The sequence below is a fragment of the Lepidochelys kempii genome, chromosome 28 (assembly GCF_965140265.1).
Source record: "Lepidochelys kempii isolate rLepKem1 chromosome 28, rLepKem1.hap2, whole genome shotgun sequence".
Lineage (NCBI taxonomy): Eukaryota > Metazoa > Chordata > Testudines > Cheloniidae > Lepidochelys > Lepidochelys kempii.
In genome coordinates this window covers 5,408,283-5,428,849 of record NC_133283.1, presented here as the reverse complement: position 1 = coordinate 5,428,849, position 20,567 = coordinate 5,408,283, and the positions used below count along the sequence as shown (strand labels likewise).

The window sequence follows — 20,567 nt, the reverse complement described above, 5'->3', positions numbered from 1 at the left end:
ACCACCTAGGAGTTCATTTAAATGTTGACAAAAGCAAATGAAAGGCCAGACCGTGACAACTATAGGTAGACGAACGGAAGTATTACAAACTAAAGCACAGACAAAGCAATCAGTGGTACCTTTTGAACGAAATTGCTGGCATGTCGTTTTGCCAGACAGAGCAGAGGTGCTGACTTTCTAATGTGCCAGGGGATGCCCCCCCCCGGCTCCACCCCTGTGGCTGTGGGTTCAATCCATTCCATCGCCAGGTGGTTCTTTTGTATCATTTCCCAGGACCAGGATGGGGGTCATCCCAGGGTAATGTGGAAGCTCTTGAAGCCCCGAACCACTTCTGCCACCAAGATCGGGCATGGAGACCCTCTCCCCCCGAATGCCATATGGCATTAGCTGTATTGGGGGGCGGGGAGTATCTCAGTGGTAGGGCACACGCTTTGCACATATGCCTTAGTGTAATAATTCTGCAGATGAACTGTTCTAAGATTATCACTATTTTAGGGCAGGGCTCCCTGACATTTATGTAAAGATGGGATCTTATCTAACTAGGGAAATCTAAGATGTTTATACCACAATCAGCTACATGGTCAGTGGACGTTCGTTGCCCGAAACACTGGATATCAAGAGCCCTGTGACTCTCTTGGGAAAGGAGTTTTATGAATATTTTTAACAGGTTTCCCCCCACCCAAATACTGCAATAGACTCTCTAAGTGCATATTGAAAATGGTTATTAATGGGGGCCTCTAAAGTGAGTGTCAGACTCATGATACAGCAATATCTGAACCGTGGTACGCAGGGGAATGGTGTGGAAGATCCCTGGGAACAGAGAGGAGCTGAAGTCCCTCAGAGTTAGGGGAAGTAGGCAATGCGGAGTGACAGGGTTCACACCCTGCACAGATGGACTGAAGGAATCGGCATCTACCGGGGGCTGAGGGCTGGGATGGGGCTGCATGGGCAGTAGAATGGGAGGCAGGTTGGGACTGAGGAACCCAGGGAACATTTCAACCCTTAACAACACAAAACACACAAACGCTCCCGAGTCTCTCCCAAGGAATTAACATTTCTTTGCAGAATGCCCAAGGTTTTAACAGAAATGAGTGAAACCAAAGGGCCAGACGATGGCGCCAGAAGCTAAGGAACGAAAAGCCCCAGGATTTCTTTGTGTGCCTTGGTGCTGAAAAGGGATTTGGTTCCGCTCATTGTATTGCTGTGGCCGGTGACATCCCAGGAAGGAGCTATGTCAATGACTGTGACACTAGGTGTGAGGAGGCTTTAATCTGATTCCAATGGAATAATGATTTTACACCTGAGTCATTAGCGGCAGCTTCCCAAGGGCAATTCCAATTGGTTCCTCCCAGAGATGGGTGGTCGGGGAACAGGGAATCTCTCTGGGTCCCACTGTCAGTTCTCCAGTCTTTCTCCCTCCCCCACACTATCACAGGCCCCCACTATTAATGAACTTATGGATATAAACTGGCCATCAGCAAGTTTTACCTTGACATTAGGTGAAGGTTTCTAACCACCAGAGGAGTGAAGTTCTGGAACAGCCTCCCAAGGGGCGCAGTGGGGGCAAAAAACCTAACTGGCTTCAAGCCTGAGCTTGGTAAGTTAATGGAGGGGATGGTGTGAGGGGACTGCCTACAGCGGTGTGTGCCTGATCTGTGATTGCTAGCAGCAAATATCTCCAACGGCCGGTGATGGGACAATAGATGGGCAGCGCTCAGAGTTACTACAGAGACTTCTTTCCCAGGTGTCTGCCCGGTGCATCTTGTCCACATGCTCAGGGTCTAACTGATCACCATATTTGGGGCTGGGAAGGAGTTTTCCCCAAGGGTAGATTGGCAGAGACCCTGCGGGGGGGGGTTCACCTTCCTCTGCAGCATGAGGCATGAGTCACTTGCAGGTTTCAACCAGTGTAAATGGTGGATTCTCTGTAACTTGACATTTTTAATCCATGATTTGAGGACATCAGTAACTCAAGCAGAGCTTAGGGGTCTATTACAGGAATGGGTGGGTGGGGTCCTTTGGCCTGCAAGGTGCAGGAGGTTGGACCAGATGATCACGCTGGTCCCTTCTGACCTTAAAGGCTCTAAGTCTAAACAGGAGAGGGAAGTAAAGGAAAAATTAAAAAAAATAAACCAAACATTGTAATACAAGGATGACTCCAACAGCTCACTGTATAGTCCCGCCCCTTTCTTCCTCCATGGGGGGTCGAATGACCTGCTGGGATTTGGGACATTAATTCTCTCTTTCCATTGATAAACTGATACAACGTGACAGAAATTAAACCAATTCCCGGCCAAGAAAAGAGCACATCCCTGCATTGGCCGGGAATTGAACCCGGGTCAACTGCTTGGAAGGCAGCTATGCTCACCACTATACCACCAATGCCTCTGGGGAGAGTGTCTCCTACGTGCCAGTTACGCCAAATGACTCACGCCCGCAGCGCTCAGGAGCTGGCCGGACAGGCTGGAGGCGGCCTGTCAGCTGGGAGCGGAGACGGGCTCCCAGCGTGACGGACAGATGGGGACACGGGGTCCACACCCTAGCCTGCGGTAGCGTCCACCCCACCTCTGCCCTCTGAGACGGGCGATGAAAATCCAGGACCAGAATGGCAAATTTCACCGCAGAAGGAAGGAGAGAGCTCTTTCTAAAGACCTTGGGCGTTGGTTCCTGCTACGCACAGGAGGGTTTGCTGCTGCTGACGATGCCGATCCTTGGGCTCTGCCCGGCTAAGGAACGACTCAGGCTGTTGCTCAAGTGGAGCCGGGAGATGATTTTTTGACAGGGACGGCTGCCTCGTCTTAAGGGTGTTCGTCGGTCACCTTCTAATCTAGCGGGTGCTTGGTACGTGCAGGCAGCCCCCGCTCCTGGGTCTCTCCCGAGGAAATAAAGTTTCTGCGCAAAAGCCCAACGCTTTTCACCGAAAGGAGGGAAAGGAAATGGCCAGCAGGACATAAGGAAAGTAGCGATTCTTAGGGGTGATCCATTATTTTTTGTCAAGGTCCAAATGTCTTGCTCCAGAGAAAATAATAATAAAAAATAACAATAATGATAATAATCGGTAGATAAAAAGATTTCGGCATCCGTTCGAAAGCGTCTGGCAGTCCAGATTTGGCCTGCCATCTGCCTGTTGATTACCCCTCTTCTACACGCATTGACTCTGAGAGGTGATTTCTTTCCACTCTCTCGGCTTTGAAGAGCGGGTCAGTTTTACCCTCGGTGTCCTACCAGGCTGACCAAGCCATGTTATCGACGACGGCGACACTAGGATTGAAGGATTATATCGTATTATAAAAAACTGTAAAGAAAGATGTTGTCTGAACGTGAGCTTTCCGTTCTGAACGGCCGGTTCCCCCAATTCAATTCCAAATGCTCGTCTAGAAATGCCCCCGGGACCCCCGCACTCCCCAGCAGGAGTGAAAGGAGAAACCCCCCCGCTCTGCCCTTAGCTCCAGGCTGATTCATCAGGGGTGGGGGGAATGGACTTCTTCACTGCTGAGCGGGGAGCCAGGGCAGTTCTCTGGGAATCAAGGTTCCCAGCCTGACCCAGTGGCTTCATTGCTCCCCGGGGCCCTGGAGGCTCAGACAGTCCCGGAGGCCAGGCAGCTGCTCAGTGAGCTTCCCCCGTGCGGCTGGCCGTGCCTGAATATCCCACTCTAAGAGCCTGAGTTCAGCCATCAGCAAAGGCAGCAGCTTTGCTCCCTCCTTCTAAACAGCGTTCCCAGGCAGTGGTTCTCAACCAGGGGTCCCCGACTGAGGGGGCAGCGAGCAGGTTTCAAGGTGGGGGGGGGGGTCCGCCAAAATAAACCAGAAAGCAGGGCCAGCCTTAGACTTGCTGGGCTCAGGGCAGAAAGCTGAAATCTGAGCCTGACCACCCAGGACTGAAGCCAAAGCTGGAGCAAATTCCGTTCACGGGGGGGCCCTGTGTTGTGGGGCCCTGCGCAATTGCTCTGCTGGCTACCCCCTAACGACCGCCCTGGCTTTCGATCTACTGGGCGTGGGCCAGGGGCCACAGAAAGATCAAGGTTGGGCACCCCTGCTCCAGGGAATCCCGGAGACTAAAGACTCAGTCCGACTCGGGGCTTTTGCCAGGAGGCTCGTGAGAGGTATTGTTTTCCGTAAAGCCCGCCCCTCACAGCGACACTCCATAGCCCTCCCGCTTACAGCCCCTCTCCTCACACTGACACCCCCATGGACCCTCCCCCTTGCAGCCCCTCGATTCACACTGATACCCCATAGCCCTCCCCGCCGAGCCCCTCCCCTCACACATAGAGGGACTTGTTTGCTGGAGCACATATTAAACCCCCCCAGTGCAAGGACTCTCCCAGCTAGTCAGGTCCATACGTGGGTCCCTCTTTTCATCACACCAGATGACTCCCTTTGAGCAACTACCTTTTGAGGCCAACAAGAAACCTTCCAGTTTGGGCTCATTCATGCACCACATTCACTCGTCCTCCTTGGCTCATTCATGTCTGCTGTGAGGCGTGATACCCTTTGTCTCCCTGCCTCGCCAACAATCCTGTTTCTCAAGATTGAACCCAAGACCAGAAACTTGCTGCAGCTTATGCAGCCCTGTAGAGAATTCAGAGACACAAAGAGAAGATCCATAGGTGACCTCGGCAAGCCACATAAGAATGGCCAGACTGGGTCAAACCAAAGGTCCATCTAGCCCAGTATCCTCCTCCTCCTCCCTCTGTTACCTGGGGCTCTTTCAACCCAAACGTCTTGATAACTGTTACTCTATGCGAGATGGTGTCAGGAAATATATCAGGGGAGACACGACCGTCCGACCGATCGATGGCTGGCACAAACAGGACAACACAAGAGTGCTTTCACTTAAAGCTAAACTTTACTTAGTCTCAAGCACTTACACATGTCCATGACAGGTTAGTAAGACACCCCCAACCCTTGATAATTACCAAAGCTGAGTGTGGCTCTCGAGTGACACAGCGGCAGGCTTCTGGTGGCCAAATCTTCCATCTGCCGGTGGGGACTGCAAGATGTATCCAGAGGGAGAGTCCAAAAGAGTCCAACTACCTCAAACTTTCCCCCCTGATTTATACATTAGTAATAAAATGACATGTCCCTTCAAGCAAACTTGTTAAGCAAGCAGTTTCAATGGTCAAGCAAGAGGTTCCTTCTGATTATCGATTAACCAGGTGTGGGTTCTTCCAGAGTTTGCAGCCTTGAGGCCCCAATAGACATTCCTGGGGCACATCCTGCTCTTCTAAGATGCATCAGCAACAAACACAATTCTTATCAGGAAGGACACAGGGTCAAGCTGCCCTTTCTGTGGCACCCAAAACTCCCTGCCCTCCTGCCTTGGTCAAGTCGAGACTGCTGAATGACCAATTTACAGCCTGCTGACTTGGCTGCTTTTAGCAATAAGCCATAGTGGTTTCAGGCACTTTACTGCTTTGCCAAAACCTCCCCGTACACCTCTTATCTCTCAGTGCCACTAAATCTCCACACCTAGACAGCCGGTCCATCCGCTGCACCCCAATCCCCCATGCTTAAGCCTCCCTGCCAAATCCTGCACCTGGGTCCATAGAACTAAGTCTCACATCTCGCTGGGAACTCGACTTCTTGTGCCCAGAGTGTCTCTGCCTCCCTTAGTAGATGACCCGGGAAACACAGCGTCTGCCTTTTCTAAAGAAGTGCTTGGAGAGGCTGGGTGTTTCTCTGCTTCTCGCCAGCTGGGGAAAAATCTCCTGCCCCACTGCAAAAGTGAGCACCTTGACTGGGAACGGCCACAGGCCCCACCAGTGGGGCTGGCCCTGCTTTCCTACTGTCTTCTGATGTTGGCCACAGAGCATCAGCAGCCACCCCACATGCTGCCCTTCGGGTGGGTGTTTGGCATGGCAGGGAGCAGGCTGGCCGGGTGTCTTTGTGGCTGTCTGCTGGCCAGGCATAGGCATGGTCCGCCCCTCCTCTTGCCTCACCCTGGGTTGCTCTGTGGCTTTTAAGCCTTCCCTTGGAGCTGCCAGCACCAGACACCTGTGCTCTAGGTGCCCAGAGGAGGAGAGGTGCGCTGGGCGCCAGCCTGGGACCCTTCCTCCCTCCTGCCTAGCCCTGACTATGAAGCCTGGCCCTGGCCCTCCTGTCCATGTGGGCAAGAGGAAAAGTGTGGCAGCAAGCACAAGGGCCAAACTTGTGGGCATCAGGTGAAGCAGCGAGAATCCCAACCATCAGGTCAAACCGCAGGATTGCAGGCATCGGTAGCCAGGGCGGCAAGTTCTAGAGGCCCAACCCACTGCGGCCATCCCAACTGAAAACCTGGCTCCAGTGGGCATGAGTCACCCAGCAGGAGGGCAAAGATTCGCAAACAAAGACAAGGTCCCACTGAGATTTGAATTCGGATTGCAGGATTCAGAGTCCTGAGTGCTGACCATTACACCATGGAACCAGCTTGTGCTGTTTTCTCTGGACATCTGTGACCCTCACAGGGCTGGCTTGTAGAAGGGGATTGTTGGCTCCTTACTAAAACTTAGTGGGGTTTTTTGGTTGGCTAGTTCCCAGTACCAAAAGAAAGGGGAAGGGTCAATGGGACTGACAGTCCCCAGGGGCAATGGGGAGAGGCCAAAGCTCCAAGCTTGCCTGACTGACAGGAGTCGCCAGGCCAGGCGGTCCCATCCTACATGTGAGCTGGAACTACCTGGGCCAGAGTGGGGCTGAGCTAAGGAGAGGGCAGGAGCCGAAGAAAAGCCGGGGAGCAGAGCTGTGGTGGGGTAGTGTGAGAAACTGCTACTTGTAGGAATTTGCTACCTGTAGCAGTTACTCATATGTAAGAGATGGTAAAAACTGCCATCTGATGTAATTTGCTACCAGTAGCAGCTTCTGATACCTTCGGTTGTTCTAACTTGTCCTAATTTGGTACTTCTCGCCTTTCCCATCTTCTGGTACAGAGGTAGCAAATTGTTACCAGTAGCCATTATTGATCCCTAGGGTTGTTCTGATTTGATGACTTGTCCTAATTTGCTAAAACTTAATAGTGGTGGGGGATGGACGCATAAAGCCTACTGTTGCCAAACGACCCTGCCTGGTGTACATCTGTATCAACTGCCTCTTAATACAGGAGGTTAAAAAATAGAGTGAGGTCATTCAAACATCATTTATCTTGCAGCTTCATTTACTGTGCTCACAGTGGAGGATCCTGACATTGTTACTTCTGCCCAAGTGACCTGTGGGTTGGATTCATTGTAGTGGGAAGCGGGACATGTGGGGGATAATTTAAATTCTTAATTTCCTTAGGGTTCGCCTTCAATATACTTGTATGGTGGTGTAATTTATCACCATGACAGTTCTATTTTATTTATTACAATAGCACCAGTAAGTCACACAAGTCACACAGTAACTGCAGCGAGTCTATGCTGACATAACTTGAGTTAACATAGGCTTGTACTGTAGATATGGCCTTCGGTCTATGAAAGGTTTGGGAAAGGTAACAGGAAAAGGATGAGGGGAGACCAAGTTTCATTCACGTGTTTAGCTCCAGCTTTTGTGGAAGTGGCCATACGGCACCCGAAAGGCTCAGGATCAAAGAGACACCTAAGAACAAAATATCATGTCTTAATTACCATTTCTTGACCTCAGGGTGTATAATTCAGGTTTTTAGAATTCTTGTGGTTGTCAAACCCTCTTGGGGTTGTAGATGTGTGTTCATTATTTTTTGAAGGCCAAAACTATAAAGGGGTTCAACAAAGAATTAGATCAGTTCCTCAGGATAGGTGCATCAGCTATGAGCCGAGAGAATCAGGGATGCATCCCCATGCTCTGGGTGTCCCTAAACCTCTCGACTGCCAGGGCGGTTCACACAGTGATTGCCTCTTGTGTTCATTCCCTCAGAAGCACCTGCTGCTGGCCCCTGCCCGAGGACACAGTCCTGTACTAGACGGAGTATTCGTCTGACCCATTGCAGCCGTTCTAACGTTCAGCAAAAGTGACAATAGATTTTTGCCTTGTAGACGGATGTTACATGAAAGATATACTGCCTTTATGGAAGACGTGTGAATCCAGTTCTACACACAAGCAATGGCAAGTGGAAAAACACTAAGGGCTGCACTGAGAGGCAACAAAGCAGTTGCAAAAGGCAATCACCATTGGTGGATTGAATAAAAAAAACATTTTGAGACCAGCCCAGAAATTCAGTCAGGCTGGAAGTCAGATGATCCAGCAGAATAAACTTCTGCTCTAAGAAGAAGAAGTTAGAATTAAAAATTCCAAATTAGAAATCTCAGTAAAAAACATCGCAAGTGCAATGCTAGAAACACAGATGTCATTGCTAAAACTAGCAAGTACTTATAGCTGCATATTTTCAAAGAGTACTTGTTGGTAAAATAGAAATGAAATAGCAGAATGATATGCATCTGCACAATAACAAAGCTAAATGATGAAGTGATAAGAGTATTTCAAGGAATCCCAGGAGCAGATAAGATAAATTTGTGAACTGCTATGACTATAAACAATACAGTGATAAAGTTCAGGTCAAATCAGTAAATCAATGAGTTAACGAGGATATTGCATTGGAATCAAGTCATCAATTTACTCAAACCATCGGATTAATACAGCAGAAAATCAACCCTTATAAATCCCAAAAGAGCAACCCAAGAAGGCAGGTGCATATTTAGTGATGCCAAAACCCCAATCAGAGATTTTTACCCAGGCAATGCAACCCAGATTTAGCCAGCTGAATATTTCAATACTAAAACCAAATTATTGCTTATATTTTGCCTACAACCTCAAAGCTAATTAGTTTTCACTATTGTGCAGCTAATACTTCAACTCGCCCTCTCACCCCAAAACACATACAGACCGTAGAGAGACATTAGTAAAAGAAGTTCAAACAGCTCTCGCTGAACAATGCATATCAGACAGCTCAATTCCTTGCAATGCTTCCATAGGTGAGGAGCACGCATTCAGTCATTTCATAGGGCAGAGTTTTAAGGCTATGAAGATTTTGGGAACTATTCTTCCTAGTATCTTCCCTTTGCAGATTTCAGAGGTGTTCACACGCTCACATTCTGTTACACCCCAATCTAATAGAAGGGCTGGGAGGTCTCCACGTTCATAAAAAGAAACAGACAAAAAAGAGAAAAAGGAACAAAATGTTTCTAAGGTTATAAGGGGTTGGATCTCTGCACCTCTCGGTCTTTGGATTCACCTGGAGTAGGAACCGTAGCTGCGGTTTAGGAACCAGGTAATGCAATAGATGGTCCAGCACGTGGGGCTAGCAGGCTGTTCAGGTACAGGGAGACTAGTGAAGGCTGCATAGCCTGTCGACGTTGTGCTTCATTCCCCAGAGGGGATCAGTGCTGGGATCCTGGCAGTCAGTCTCTCTGAGGCTATGTCTACACGGGCAGACTTACAGAGCTGGGAGTTACAGTGCCGCTCAGAGAGCACTGAAGGGAAACTGCTATTGTGTGTTCACACTGTCAGCTGCCTGCACAATAGCGTGTTCACACTTGTGGCACTTGCAGAGGTGTTCAGAGCGGTGCACTCTGGGCAGCTATTGCACTGAGCATCGCTTCCTTTTCTGCCGCTAAGAGTTGTGAGAAGGTAGAGTGGGTCACGGGGCATCCGGGGTCCTGTCCCAATGCCCTGTGATGCATTGCTTCATGTCCCAGCAATCCCTGTGCTTCCGTCCACATTTGGCGCCATCTTTCAAAGGTTGGTGTACTGCACACTCTGCCTCTCCATGCTGCAGCAATGGATCCCGCACTGTTGACCAATATGCTACATGTCACACATGGCAGTGGAGTTATTCCTTAAACTACAAAGGCAGAGGAGGTCGACAGTGATCTCGCCACCCGTAGTGGCTACGACACGAGATTGCTTGTGGCGTTCACAGAGGTGCTGGCCACCGTGGAATGCCACTTTTGGGCTTGGGAAACAAGCACTGAGGGGTGGGATCACATCGTCATGCACATCTGGGATGACGAGAAGTGGCTGCAGAGCTTTCGGATGAGGAAAGCCACAGTCCTCCATCTAGCCCAGCATGCTGCCTGAGAGTGACCAGTGCCAGATGCATCAGAGGGAATGAACAGAACAGGCTTCCTGACCTGCAAGCTGAAGGTCTGTCACCCTTACCTTTAACAATATTGTTGTTGATTCCCACTCATTCTATCTTACCACACCTCCCCTGAGGTCTCTGGGCAAATCAGGAGTGAACCACTCCTTTGATACAGACATATCCCAATCCAGCTGAATTGAGGCAGACTTTGGGCCAATGTCAGTTTGGAAAAGGCCTGCTTCACCCAGCAGGTTTCTCAGAGTATCTGTTACTGTGAACCGCACCTAGTGTGGATGTGTGAACCCCAAAGATATCAAACATGAAAGAAACACAAAGCCAGTTCTGAGGAGGTTTCCAGAGCCAGGACTGAGAGTTAAACAGCTGGAAGGAAAAGGGGCCTCTGGCCCTATAAAAATAACTAGCTGCAAAAACAAAACAAAAATTACATTAAAAAACCAACCCAGAAAAGCTCCCATCACACGTCCATCACCATTGTAGATTCTGACATCTCCTGCCTAATGTGACATCTTTGCTTTGCGAACAAGAGACCTCGAGAACTCTGTGGCTGTTACCCTCTAACTGGGTAAAAGGCTACAGATCTTGTCTCAAGTAATTTTCCTCTTCAGGGAAGATTTATTTTAAAATTTATCAGAATAAATTCCATTTTAAATAGAAATAATTACCATCCAAGTGTGCTGCTTGCCTTGAGCTAGAATTCAGGATGTGACAGAGTGTCTGCTGAGACTGATCAAGCCCTCGGACTGCTAGGCCTTCCTACTTCTCCACTGGTTACCAACGATACTGCCAAAAATGGCCTTGAGTGGGTCACCACCACACCCAGTGGCTCTGGGAAGAAGGATAAAGGAGTTTGAGGTGCAAGTCATGTTCTTCTCCATCCTCCCTGTTGAAGGAAAAGGCCCAGGTAGGAACTGTCGAATTGTGGAGGTAAATGCGTGGTTACGCAGGTGGTGTTGGATAGAGGGCTTTGGATTCCTCAGCCATGGCATGTTGTTCCGGGAAGAAGGATTGCTAGGAAGAGATGGGATCCACCTAACGAAGGGAGGGAAGAACATCTTCACAGACAGGGTTGTTAACCTAGTGAGGAGGGCTTTAAACTAGGTTTGCCAGGGGACAGTAACCAAAGCCCTGAGATAAGTGGGGAAGTGGGATACCAGGAGGAAACACAAGGAGGAGGATGCAACAGAGGGGGCCTCCTGATTCATACTGAGAAAGCAGGGCAATTGGTTAGTTATCTTAGATGCATGTAAACCAACGCAAGAAGCCTGGGAAACAAGCAGAAAGATTTGGAAGACCTGGCACTGTCAAAGAAATATGATGTGATTGTAATAGACTTGGTGGGGCAGTTCACATGACTGGCACGCTGTCATGAGGTAGATGAGGCTTTATTTGGACAACTAACAGAAGTTTCCAGATCACAGGCCCTGGTTCTCATGGGGGACTTCAATCACCCCGACATCTGCTAGGAGAATAATACAGCGGTGCACAGACAATCCAGGCAGTTTTTGGAGAGTGTTGGGGACAACTTCCTGGTGCAAGTGCTGGAGGAACCAACCAGGGACCGTTCTCCTATTGACGTGCTGCTCACAAACAGGGAAGAATTGGTAGGGGAAGTAGAAGTGCGTGGTAACCTGGACAGCAGTGACCATGAGATGGTTGAGTTCAGGATCCTCACAAAAGGAAGAAAGGAGAGTAGCAAAATATGGATCCTGGACTTCAGAAAAACAGACTTTGACTCCCTTAGGGAACTGATGGGCAGGATCCCCTGAGAGGCTAAGATGAGGGGAAAAGGTGTCCAAGAAAGCTGGCTATATTTTAGAGAAGCCTTATTAAGGACACAGAAACAAACCATCCCATTGCGCAGAAAGAATAGCAAATATGGGAGGTGACCAGCTTGGCTTAACAGTGAAATCCTTGCTGATCTTAAACACAAAAAAGAAGCTTACAAGAAGTGGAAGACTGGACAAATGACCAGGGAGGAGTATAAAAATATTGCTCGAGCATGCAGGGGTGTAATCAGGAAGGTCAAAACACAACTAGATATGCAGCTAGCAAAAGATGTGAAGGGTAGCAAGAAGGGTTTCTACAGCTATGTTAGCAACAAGAAAAAGGTCAGGGAAAGTGCGGGACCCTTAATGAACGGGGGAGGCAACCTAGTGACAGAGGATGTGGAAAAAGCTGAACTACTCAATGGTTTTTTTTTGTCTCGGTCTTCACAGACAAAGTCAGTTCCCACACTGCTGTCCAGGGCAACACTGTATGGGGAGGAGGTGACCAGCCCTCAGTGGTGCAAGAACAGGTTAAGGACTATTTAGAAAAGTTGGACATGCACAAGTCGATAGGTCCAGATCTAATGCATCTGAGGATGCTGAGGGAATTGGCTGATGTGATTGCAGAGCCATTGGCCATTATCTTTGAAAACTCATGGCAATCAGGAGAGGTCCCGGATAATTGGCAAATACAGTGCCCATCTTTAAAGAAGGGAAGGGTGAGAACCCAGGGAACTACAGACCGGTCAGCCTCACCTCAGTCCCTGGAAAAATCATGGAGCAGGTCCTCAAGGAAACCATTTGGAAGCACTTAGAGAAGAGGAAGGTGATCAGGAACAGTCAACATGGATTCACCAAGGGCAAGTCATGCCTGACCAACCTGATTGCCTTCTATGATGAGATAACTGGCTCTGTAGATATTCGGGAAAGCGATTGATGTGCGAGATCTTGAATTTAGCAAAGCTTTTGATATGGTCTCCCACATTATTCTTGCCAGCAAGTTAAAAAAGTATGGATTGGATGAATGGACTATAAAGTGGATAGAAAGCTGGCGCGATTGTCAGGCTCAATGGGTAGTGATTAATGTCTCAATGTCTAGTTGGCAGCCAGTATCAAGCAGAATGCCCCAGGGGTAGGTCCTGGAGCCGGTTTTGTTCAACATCGTTATTAATGATCTGGATGATGGGATAGATTACACCCTCGGCAAGTTTGCGGATGACACTGAGCTGGGGGGAGAGGCAGATACACTGGAGGGTAGGGATAGGGTCCAGAGTGACCTAGACAAATTAGAAGATTGGGCCAAAAGAAATCTGATGAGGTTCAACAAGGACAAGTGCAGACTCCTGCACTTAGGAAGGAAGAATCCCATGCACCACTACAGACTAGGGACCGAATGGCTCGGCAGCAGTTCTGCAGAAAAGGACCTGGGGATTATAGTGGATGAGAAGCTGGATATGAGTCAGCAGTGTGCCCTTGTTACCAAGAAGGCTAAGGGCATATTGGGCTGCATTAGTAGGAGCATTGCCAGCAGATCAAGGGAAGTAATTATTCCCCTCTATTTGGTATTGGTGAGGCCAGACCTGTAGTACTGCGTCCAGTTTTGGGTCCCCCATTACAGAAAGGATGTGGACAAATTGGACAGAGAGAGTCCAGCAAAGGGCAACGAAAATGATCAGGGGGCTGGGGCACATGACTTATGAGGAGAGACTGAGGGAACTGGGATTATTTAGTCTGCAGAAGAGAAGAATGAGGGGGGATTTGATAGCAGCCTTCAACTACCTGAAGAGGGGTTCCAAAGAGGAAGGAGCTCAGCTGTTCTCAGTGGTGGCAAACGACAGAACAAGGAGTAATGTTCTCAAGTTGCAGTGGGGGAGGTCTAGGTTGGATATTAGGAAACACAATCTCATTAGGAGGGTGGTGAAGCACTGGAATGGGTTACCTAGCGAGGTGGCGGAATCTCCTTCCTTAGAGGTTTTTAAGGCCCAGCTTGACAGATCCCTGGCTGGGATTAGTTAGTTGGTGCTGGTCCTGCTTTGAGCGGGGTTGGACTAGATGACCTCTTGAGGTCTCTTCCACCCCTAATCTTCTGAGTCTCTCTCTGCTTCATGAAACTTTGGATTCAAATGGTAAAAGACAGTTGTGCCCAATGTAATCATGGCATCATTTCGGAGTGTGATCAATGCCACTGAACTAGGGAGCAGAGTTCTAAAAATAGTTTCCATGGGACACAGGTTACCATAGCGTCCATCTCTAGGGTGAAAATCAACCACTAGTACCGGCAATTTCTACCTGAGTATTTGTCAAATCTTTGACCTTACTAGGAACAATTTTACACTTCTCTGGCATAGAATACTTCACCAACCACACAACATATCAGGAGCGATGGTGAGGTATAATCTCCCGAGGTGAGCTGATTAGGAATGTCACTTCCATTTTTCCTATCTCTACCTGGATAGGGATTGCATTTTCCAAATAATAGGCAACATGCACCTGATTACGAAGGAGAGATCTTCAAAAGTGACCTCCTGCAGGGCCTGGGCCACAACTGCTTTGGGAGTGCAATGCATGGATAGTTTGCTTAGTTACAAGTCATTTACTAAGGAATCCTCTTCCCAGCTCATTTTGTTGTTACAGAGCATGAAATGACATTTTCCCTATCCCTGCCCTGTTCCTGCTCTTTGTTATAGTTCAATATATTTTAAGTGAGGAAAATGGTCGTAAAAATATCTGCTCTCCAGCACAACCTGATGCAACAACACAGCAACTGGGAATGAAACCATTTGTTCCCGAAGGAGAAGCTTGATGCCTAACAATTGCTTTGAAATGAGGGAACAGTATAACTGTGATGCTCATGGTTTGTTTAGACTAGGAAAAGTGATAGAGTTTAGGTCAGGTCAAGGGGAAAGCTAATGCCAACCACTGCACCTGCTCTACAACTGTAATTGTCTTTTTATACTAAGATCACTAACTTGAGCAGCCAACACCATGGACAGTCCTAGTGGATGTAAGACACAGGTAGTTTTTGCTTCAGTGTATCTTGTTGGATCAAACCTCTCCCCCGCACCTGGAGCTGATAAACATTCCCGGCTGGAGGGACACACATACCTACAACTCAAAAGGAAAGGAGTTGATAGAAAAGATCACAGGACTGACCCCAAAGAAAGTGAGTGGCAAAAGGCAGAAGCTGGCAACTCATCTGGTGGAGCTGAGAGACCACAGTGAAGATGGTGCAAAAATCTTTGCCCAGCCCTAGTCAAAGCATTTATTACAGTTCTCTCTCATGTGGGTTTTCTCAGGTCTAATAAGGCTGGAGCTCTGATTGAAAGTTTTCCCGCACTCAGAGCACGTGCAGGGCGTCTCCCCTGTGTGGATTCTCTTATGTCTGATGAGGTGAGAGCTCCGAATGAAGCTTTTCCCCGCACTCAGCGCATGTGTAGGGCGTCTCTCCTGTGTGGATTCTCTGATGTGAGATGAGAGCTGAACGACGAATGAAGCATTTCCCACACTCAGAGCATCCATAAGGCTTTTCACCTGTGTGGATTCTCCTGTGTGTGCTCAGGGTAGAGCTGTGATTAAAGCTTTTCCCGCACTCAGAGCATGTGTAGGGCCTCTCTCCTGTGTGGATTCGCTGATGTGAGATGAGAGCTGAACTACGAATGAAGAATTTCCCACACTCAGAGCATCCATAAGGCTTCTCACCTGTGTGGATTCTCCTATGTGTGCTCAGGGTAGAGCTGTGATTGAAGCTTTTCCCGCACTCAGAGCACGTGTAGGGTTTCTCTCCTGTGTGGATTCTACGATGTGTGATAAGGTGTGAGCTGCGATTGAAGCTTTTCCCACACTCAGAGCACGTGAAGGGCGTCTTTCTTGTGTGGATTCGCTCATGTGTGATAAGGTGTGAGCTGTGACTGAAGCTTTTCCCGCACTCAGAACACATGTAGGGCGTCTCTCCTGTGTGGATTCTACGATGTGTGATAAGGGCTGAGTGCCCACTAAAGCTTTTCCCGCACTCAGAGGATGTGTAGAGTTTCTCTCCTGTGTGGTTTCTCCAGTGTGAGAGAAGGTCTGAGCTCCGACTGAAGCTTTTCCCACACTCATGGCATGCGTAGTGTGTTTCTTCCAAGTTGATTCTCTCACATGTAATAAGGGCTGAGTGGCTACTGAAGTTTTCCTCTGGCCTCTGCTGAGTCTCACAGGCTTTTGCTTTTTCTGAGAGCGCACAACTCCCGGAAACATTCCCTTTGGATCTTCCTGATAACGTTCCATGTGGTTCTACTTCCTCAGCATCTTCCTGCTGGAGTTTCTCCTCCTCATTCTCACCCACCATCCCATCACCTGATGGGAGACAGAGAGAATCCAGACATAGGTCATTCCCTGCACCAGAAAGAAAGGAAATCTCAGATAGAGGAATGGAAAAAAGAGCCAACAAACCAAAATATGTGCAGGAGATCAAACCTCTAAGGAGCTTGATTTTCCCCAAACCCTTCCACAGAGGAAGGGATCAGTTTTGGTCCCCATCTCACCAGAACACTCATGGGAAAGCGAGATCGGAGAGGGACCTGCTGCCAGTTGTCAGTCAGAATAGGAGAGAAGCCATGAGGGACATCTGCCAGAATGATTCCATTCTGCAGGGAACAATCCTGAACTTGGAGAGCTCACAAGGTCTTTCTATGGCATCCCAAATGTTTCCTGCGCTCCCAAACAGTTTTTGAGTTGGCTTTACCAATTCCTCACCTGTGCAGGCAGCTCTCAGGAGCACTTCTTTCTCAGAGCCCTGGAGGTCTGGAACCCATGGCTCTTCCCCTCGTTCCATCTGGAATATCACATCAGGTTTGGAAACTGGAAACCCTACTCCACGCAAAGAAAACAAAGGAAGTCAGTGGAATTTGTGGAATACTTGTCACAAAAAATATTCCATGATTTTAACCCCAGATCATTTTTAAACAGTAACATCCCAAGGCCAGCTTTCTTGGCTCAAAGTAGCAGGAGAGTTATTATTATTATTATTATAAATCATATTCATTACCTTAGTGCCTAAGGACCAACTAACAATAGGTCCCCATTGAATAGGTCCCCATTCTTTGCTAGGCAAAGAACAAACAGAGAAAAGTAGATGGCCCATGCCCTGAGAAATTTACAAGCTAAATAGACAAGACAGGCACAGAATGGGGGAAGGGATAGAACCCACTGTTAGAAGACAGATATTGAGGCCTGCCTGTAAAGCCTACACTTTAAGAATGTAGGTGTATTTTTATCACTTAGCTACTTACAGGGGTATAAAAACAAAGAATCAAAATCACAGTCCACCTGTTTATGGGCCTTCTCTCACTAGGATAGTCTGAGGCCTTGTTCTTAAGCTAAGGCCTTTGGCTAAGCAGCAGGGGCAGCCATAAGCTGGGAAGCATACGGTCATATCCTCACATCCCAAACCAGTCACACTGACATAAGGTGGTATTGGGATGTTAGGAAGACGATTATGTCTGGATAGTGCCCATCGCCACCAGATAAAGAAACAGATCTTAAGGTGGTTAAAGAAAACTTAGTTTAAGAGCATCCTGTCTGGCAAGAAATCACTTGTCAATGGTTGTGGTTGTGAAACCTTCATTTCTGTATTGTTTTATCTTTATGGCCACCACTTTTACATTGTTAATTAATCTGGTTCTCTAATTGTTTCTGTCTGCTGTATAATTAATTTTGCTAGGTGTAAGTTAATTAGAGTAGTGGGATATAACTGGTTACAGAATTATGTTATGATATGTTAGGATTGGTTAGTTAAATTTCAGTACAATGATTGCTTAAGGTATAGCTGAGAATATTACTGTATAAACAGAGTTAAACAGGAGAGGGAAGAGAAATTGGGATCATAGATTCTATGAATCATAGAAGATCAGGGTTGGAAGGGACCTCAGGAGGTCATCTAGTCCAACCCCCTGCTCAAAGCAGGACCAACCCCAACTAAATCATCCCAGCCAGGCTTTTGTCAAGCCTTGGCAGCTTCTTGATTCTCTCCTCGTCTCTCACTACCTCATCCCTCCCTGCTGCTTCTTAGCTCTAACCCTGCACACACCCTCCCCATGTCCTGGCACCCCAGAATTATCTACTCCCCCCTTCTCGTCCACTCCTACGGCTCTGTTATCCCTTCACCCATGGGGTCCTGAATGGCAACATTATACGTTCGCCTATCAAAAGAGGAGCTCGTCAGACTGTCACACAAGCCGTGCATTCTATAGAATTCTACAGGCGGCATATTTTCCTCTTAAAATGAGGAAAAGGCATGAAAGCTACAGTTATCAATGTAGCCAATAAGGATACATTATATGCACTTTTAAAATGAATGCTGACACCAAAAAGGCACATATCCAAAAATTATTCTAGTGGATGGGAGATCAGGCAAAACAAAGGGGACCAAGGAAACATGTCAAAACTTGTATGATGAATAAAGGTATAAAGTTATTACTACTCAGGTTCTTTAGAGATCCCACAGCTTCTAATAACCGAGGGGACAAGACTCCTTACCCAGCAAGACCACTGTCTCATAGTTCTCCTGCATGACATCCCAGTAGAGGGCTCTCTGAACAGGGTCCAGCAGAGCCCATTCTTCCCTGGTGAAATACACAGCCACCTCTTCAAAAGTCACCGGCCCCTGAAAGAGAAAGAGTCAAACACTCAGTACCTGCTGCCCCAGTCACAGCCCCACTATTCACAGAACAGCAGCACCAGGTAAATGGAAGCTCCGGGAGGCACATGTTAACAGAGCCCCACAACACCTTGCTTAGAGCACCAGGAAGCATAAGAGGGTAGAAAGAGAGAAACTTTGTGTCTCCCAGCTGACAGATGGAGGCAGGGTCTTCACATTTATCACATACCTACTAACCAGAGCTTGATATAGGAGATGGTGCTGTCTCTGGACCCTGCTGGTGGCTCCCTGGTAGGAATCCCAACACTCTCCCAATAAAATATATGGAAGAAAGGGGAAGTCAATAGTAAAGAATAAAAGTTACAAGGTCAGAACTGTAGAAAATTGGTAAGGGAAGCTATCAGAAAACAATGACCAATTAATGAAAATAAGAAGGAAGATTTTAAAAGTATATTAAGTACAAAATTAATCCCTAACAATGGTAGTGGTAAAATTACTAGATGGAAATGGTAGAATTATCAAAAATAATGCAGAAGAGGTAAAAGTGTTCAATAAATATTTCTCTCCTGGATTTGGAGAAAAACAGATGAGGTACTCATATCATAAGATCTTGACGATGACAGTCGTTCCATTCCAACAATAACTCACGAGGAAGGTAAACAGCAGGTATTACAGTTAGACGTGTTTAAATCAGCAGGTCCAGATAACTTGTATCCAAGAGTTTTAAAAGACCTGGTGGAGGAGCGTGGTGGACTGTTAATGTTGATTTTAATTAGGACTTGGAACACTGGGAAAATTCCAGAAGACTAGAATAAAGCTAATGCTCTGCCAATATTTAAAACATGTAAAAGAGATGACCCAGCTAATTACAAGAGTGTTAGTCTGACATCGATACTGGGCAAGTTAATGGAGCAGCGAATATGGAAACACAGCATACATTAAATAGATTAAAAACTGTGATTGTAAATGGGGAACCATGGTCGAGTGGATTTCTTCCTAGGGGGTTCCCACAAGGATTGGTTCTTGGCTCTGTGCTATTTAACATTCTTATTAATGACCTGGAAGAGAATATAAAATCATCACTGATAAAGTCTGCAGTTGCCACAAATATTGGGGGGGAGGGGCAGGAACTAATGAACTGTCGGTAGATTCAGGCTCCAGCACTGGGAGTCTGGGAAGTTTTCCCAGCTCTGGCTGGAGGGTTATTTCCTGTTCCACAAAGAGGGGAAGTTCCATTCCCAACTCCAGTGCTTTGAAATCAGGCCCTGACACTACACCCCACTTTCAGCATAGTGGTATGATTATAAAATGATTAGGACATAATTATGATGTATTTTGTGCAAGATGCATCATGTGCGGTGTCATTGGAAAAGTTATGATTTGCTGAATATGATTATCCTATTTGTGTGCATGGATCATGTTTGTATCTGAAGTTATGGACATTGACTATGTATTTGTATTTTAAATGTTCTTACTCGGGGTAACACCCACAACTAGCCTTTCAGGTACAACAGTGACGAAGCCAGACAGTGCTGATGGATCATCAACAAAGACAATGGACCGTGGAAGAGTTTAGCCCTCCTGTGAATGTTTCAGCCAGTCTATGAGTTATGGCTACTATGACTCAGCAGGGATGTGACCAGACCACATGACACTGGACTCCATTTTGGTACGTGTATTTTTCCACTAACTGGACTGGGAACTGAGTTTGGAACAAAGGGGTCCTGCCATATGGAAAAGCTACATAAGGTGCGGTGTGACATCATCTCTTAGCCTCATTCCCCACACAAGAGAACTACTGGACACACCTGAGGAACAAAGACTACCCTAGGATCAGCACTTCCCCCAGTTCAAAGGGATTTCTAGCTTGTGTATGGAAACTTGGTGGACTGCTTCTATCATTAGTCAGGGTGAGAAATTCCTAATTCAAATTCTATCCATCTGGTATGTTAGACTTAGTCTGAGTTTTTGGTTATTTGCTAAGTAATCTGCTTTGATCTGTTTGCTATCACGTAAAATCTATCTTTCTGTAGTTAATAAACTTGTTTTATGCTTTATCTTAACCAGTGTATTTTGAGTGAAGTGTCTGGGGAAAATCTCAGCTTGGTTAGCACAAGCTTGTTGTGCATATCTACCC

At 47.3% G+C, this 20,567-nt stretch overlaps 2 protein-coding genes and 1 non-coding gene across 3 annotated transcripts in view; 1 reads left to right on the top strand and 2 right to left on the bottom strand.

The window, feature by feature from the left end:
• The window catches only part of LOC140904241 (uncharacterized), a 307,623-nt gene that overhangs the window by 145,010 nt on the left and 142,046 nt on the right, over positions 1-20,567 (top strand). The gene's annotated exons all lie outside the window — the stretch shown is intronic.
• Positions 1-20,567, bottom strand: part of LOC140904264 (uncharacterized) — a 52,481-nt gene that overhangs the window by 20,456 nt on the left and 11,458 nt on the right. Inside the window, 4 exon segments of the mRNA XM_073326759.1 lie at positions 15,102-15,210; positions 15,212-16,167; positions 16,528-16,641; positions 18,310-18,436. Of these exon segments, the coding sequence (XP_073182860.1) occupies positions 15,102-15,210; positions 15,212-16,167; positions 16,528-16,641; positions 18,310-18,436 (1,306 nt within the window).
• On the bottom strand, positions 2,314-2,385 carry TRNAG-UCC (transfer RNA glycine (anticodon UCC)). Its single transcript has one exon. It is a non-coding gene; the product is annotated as a tRNA-Gly (tRNA).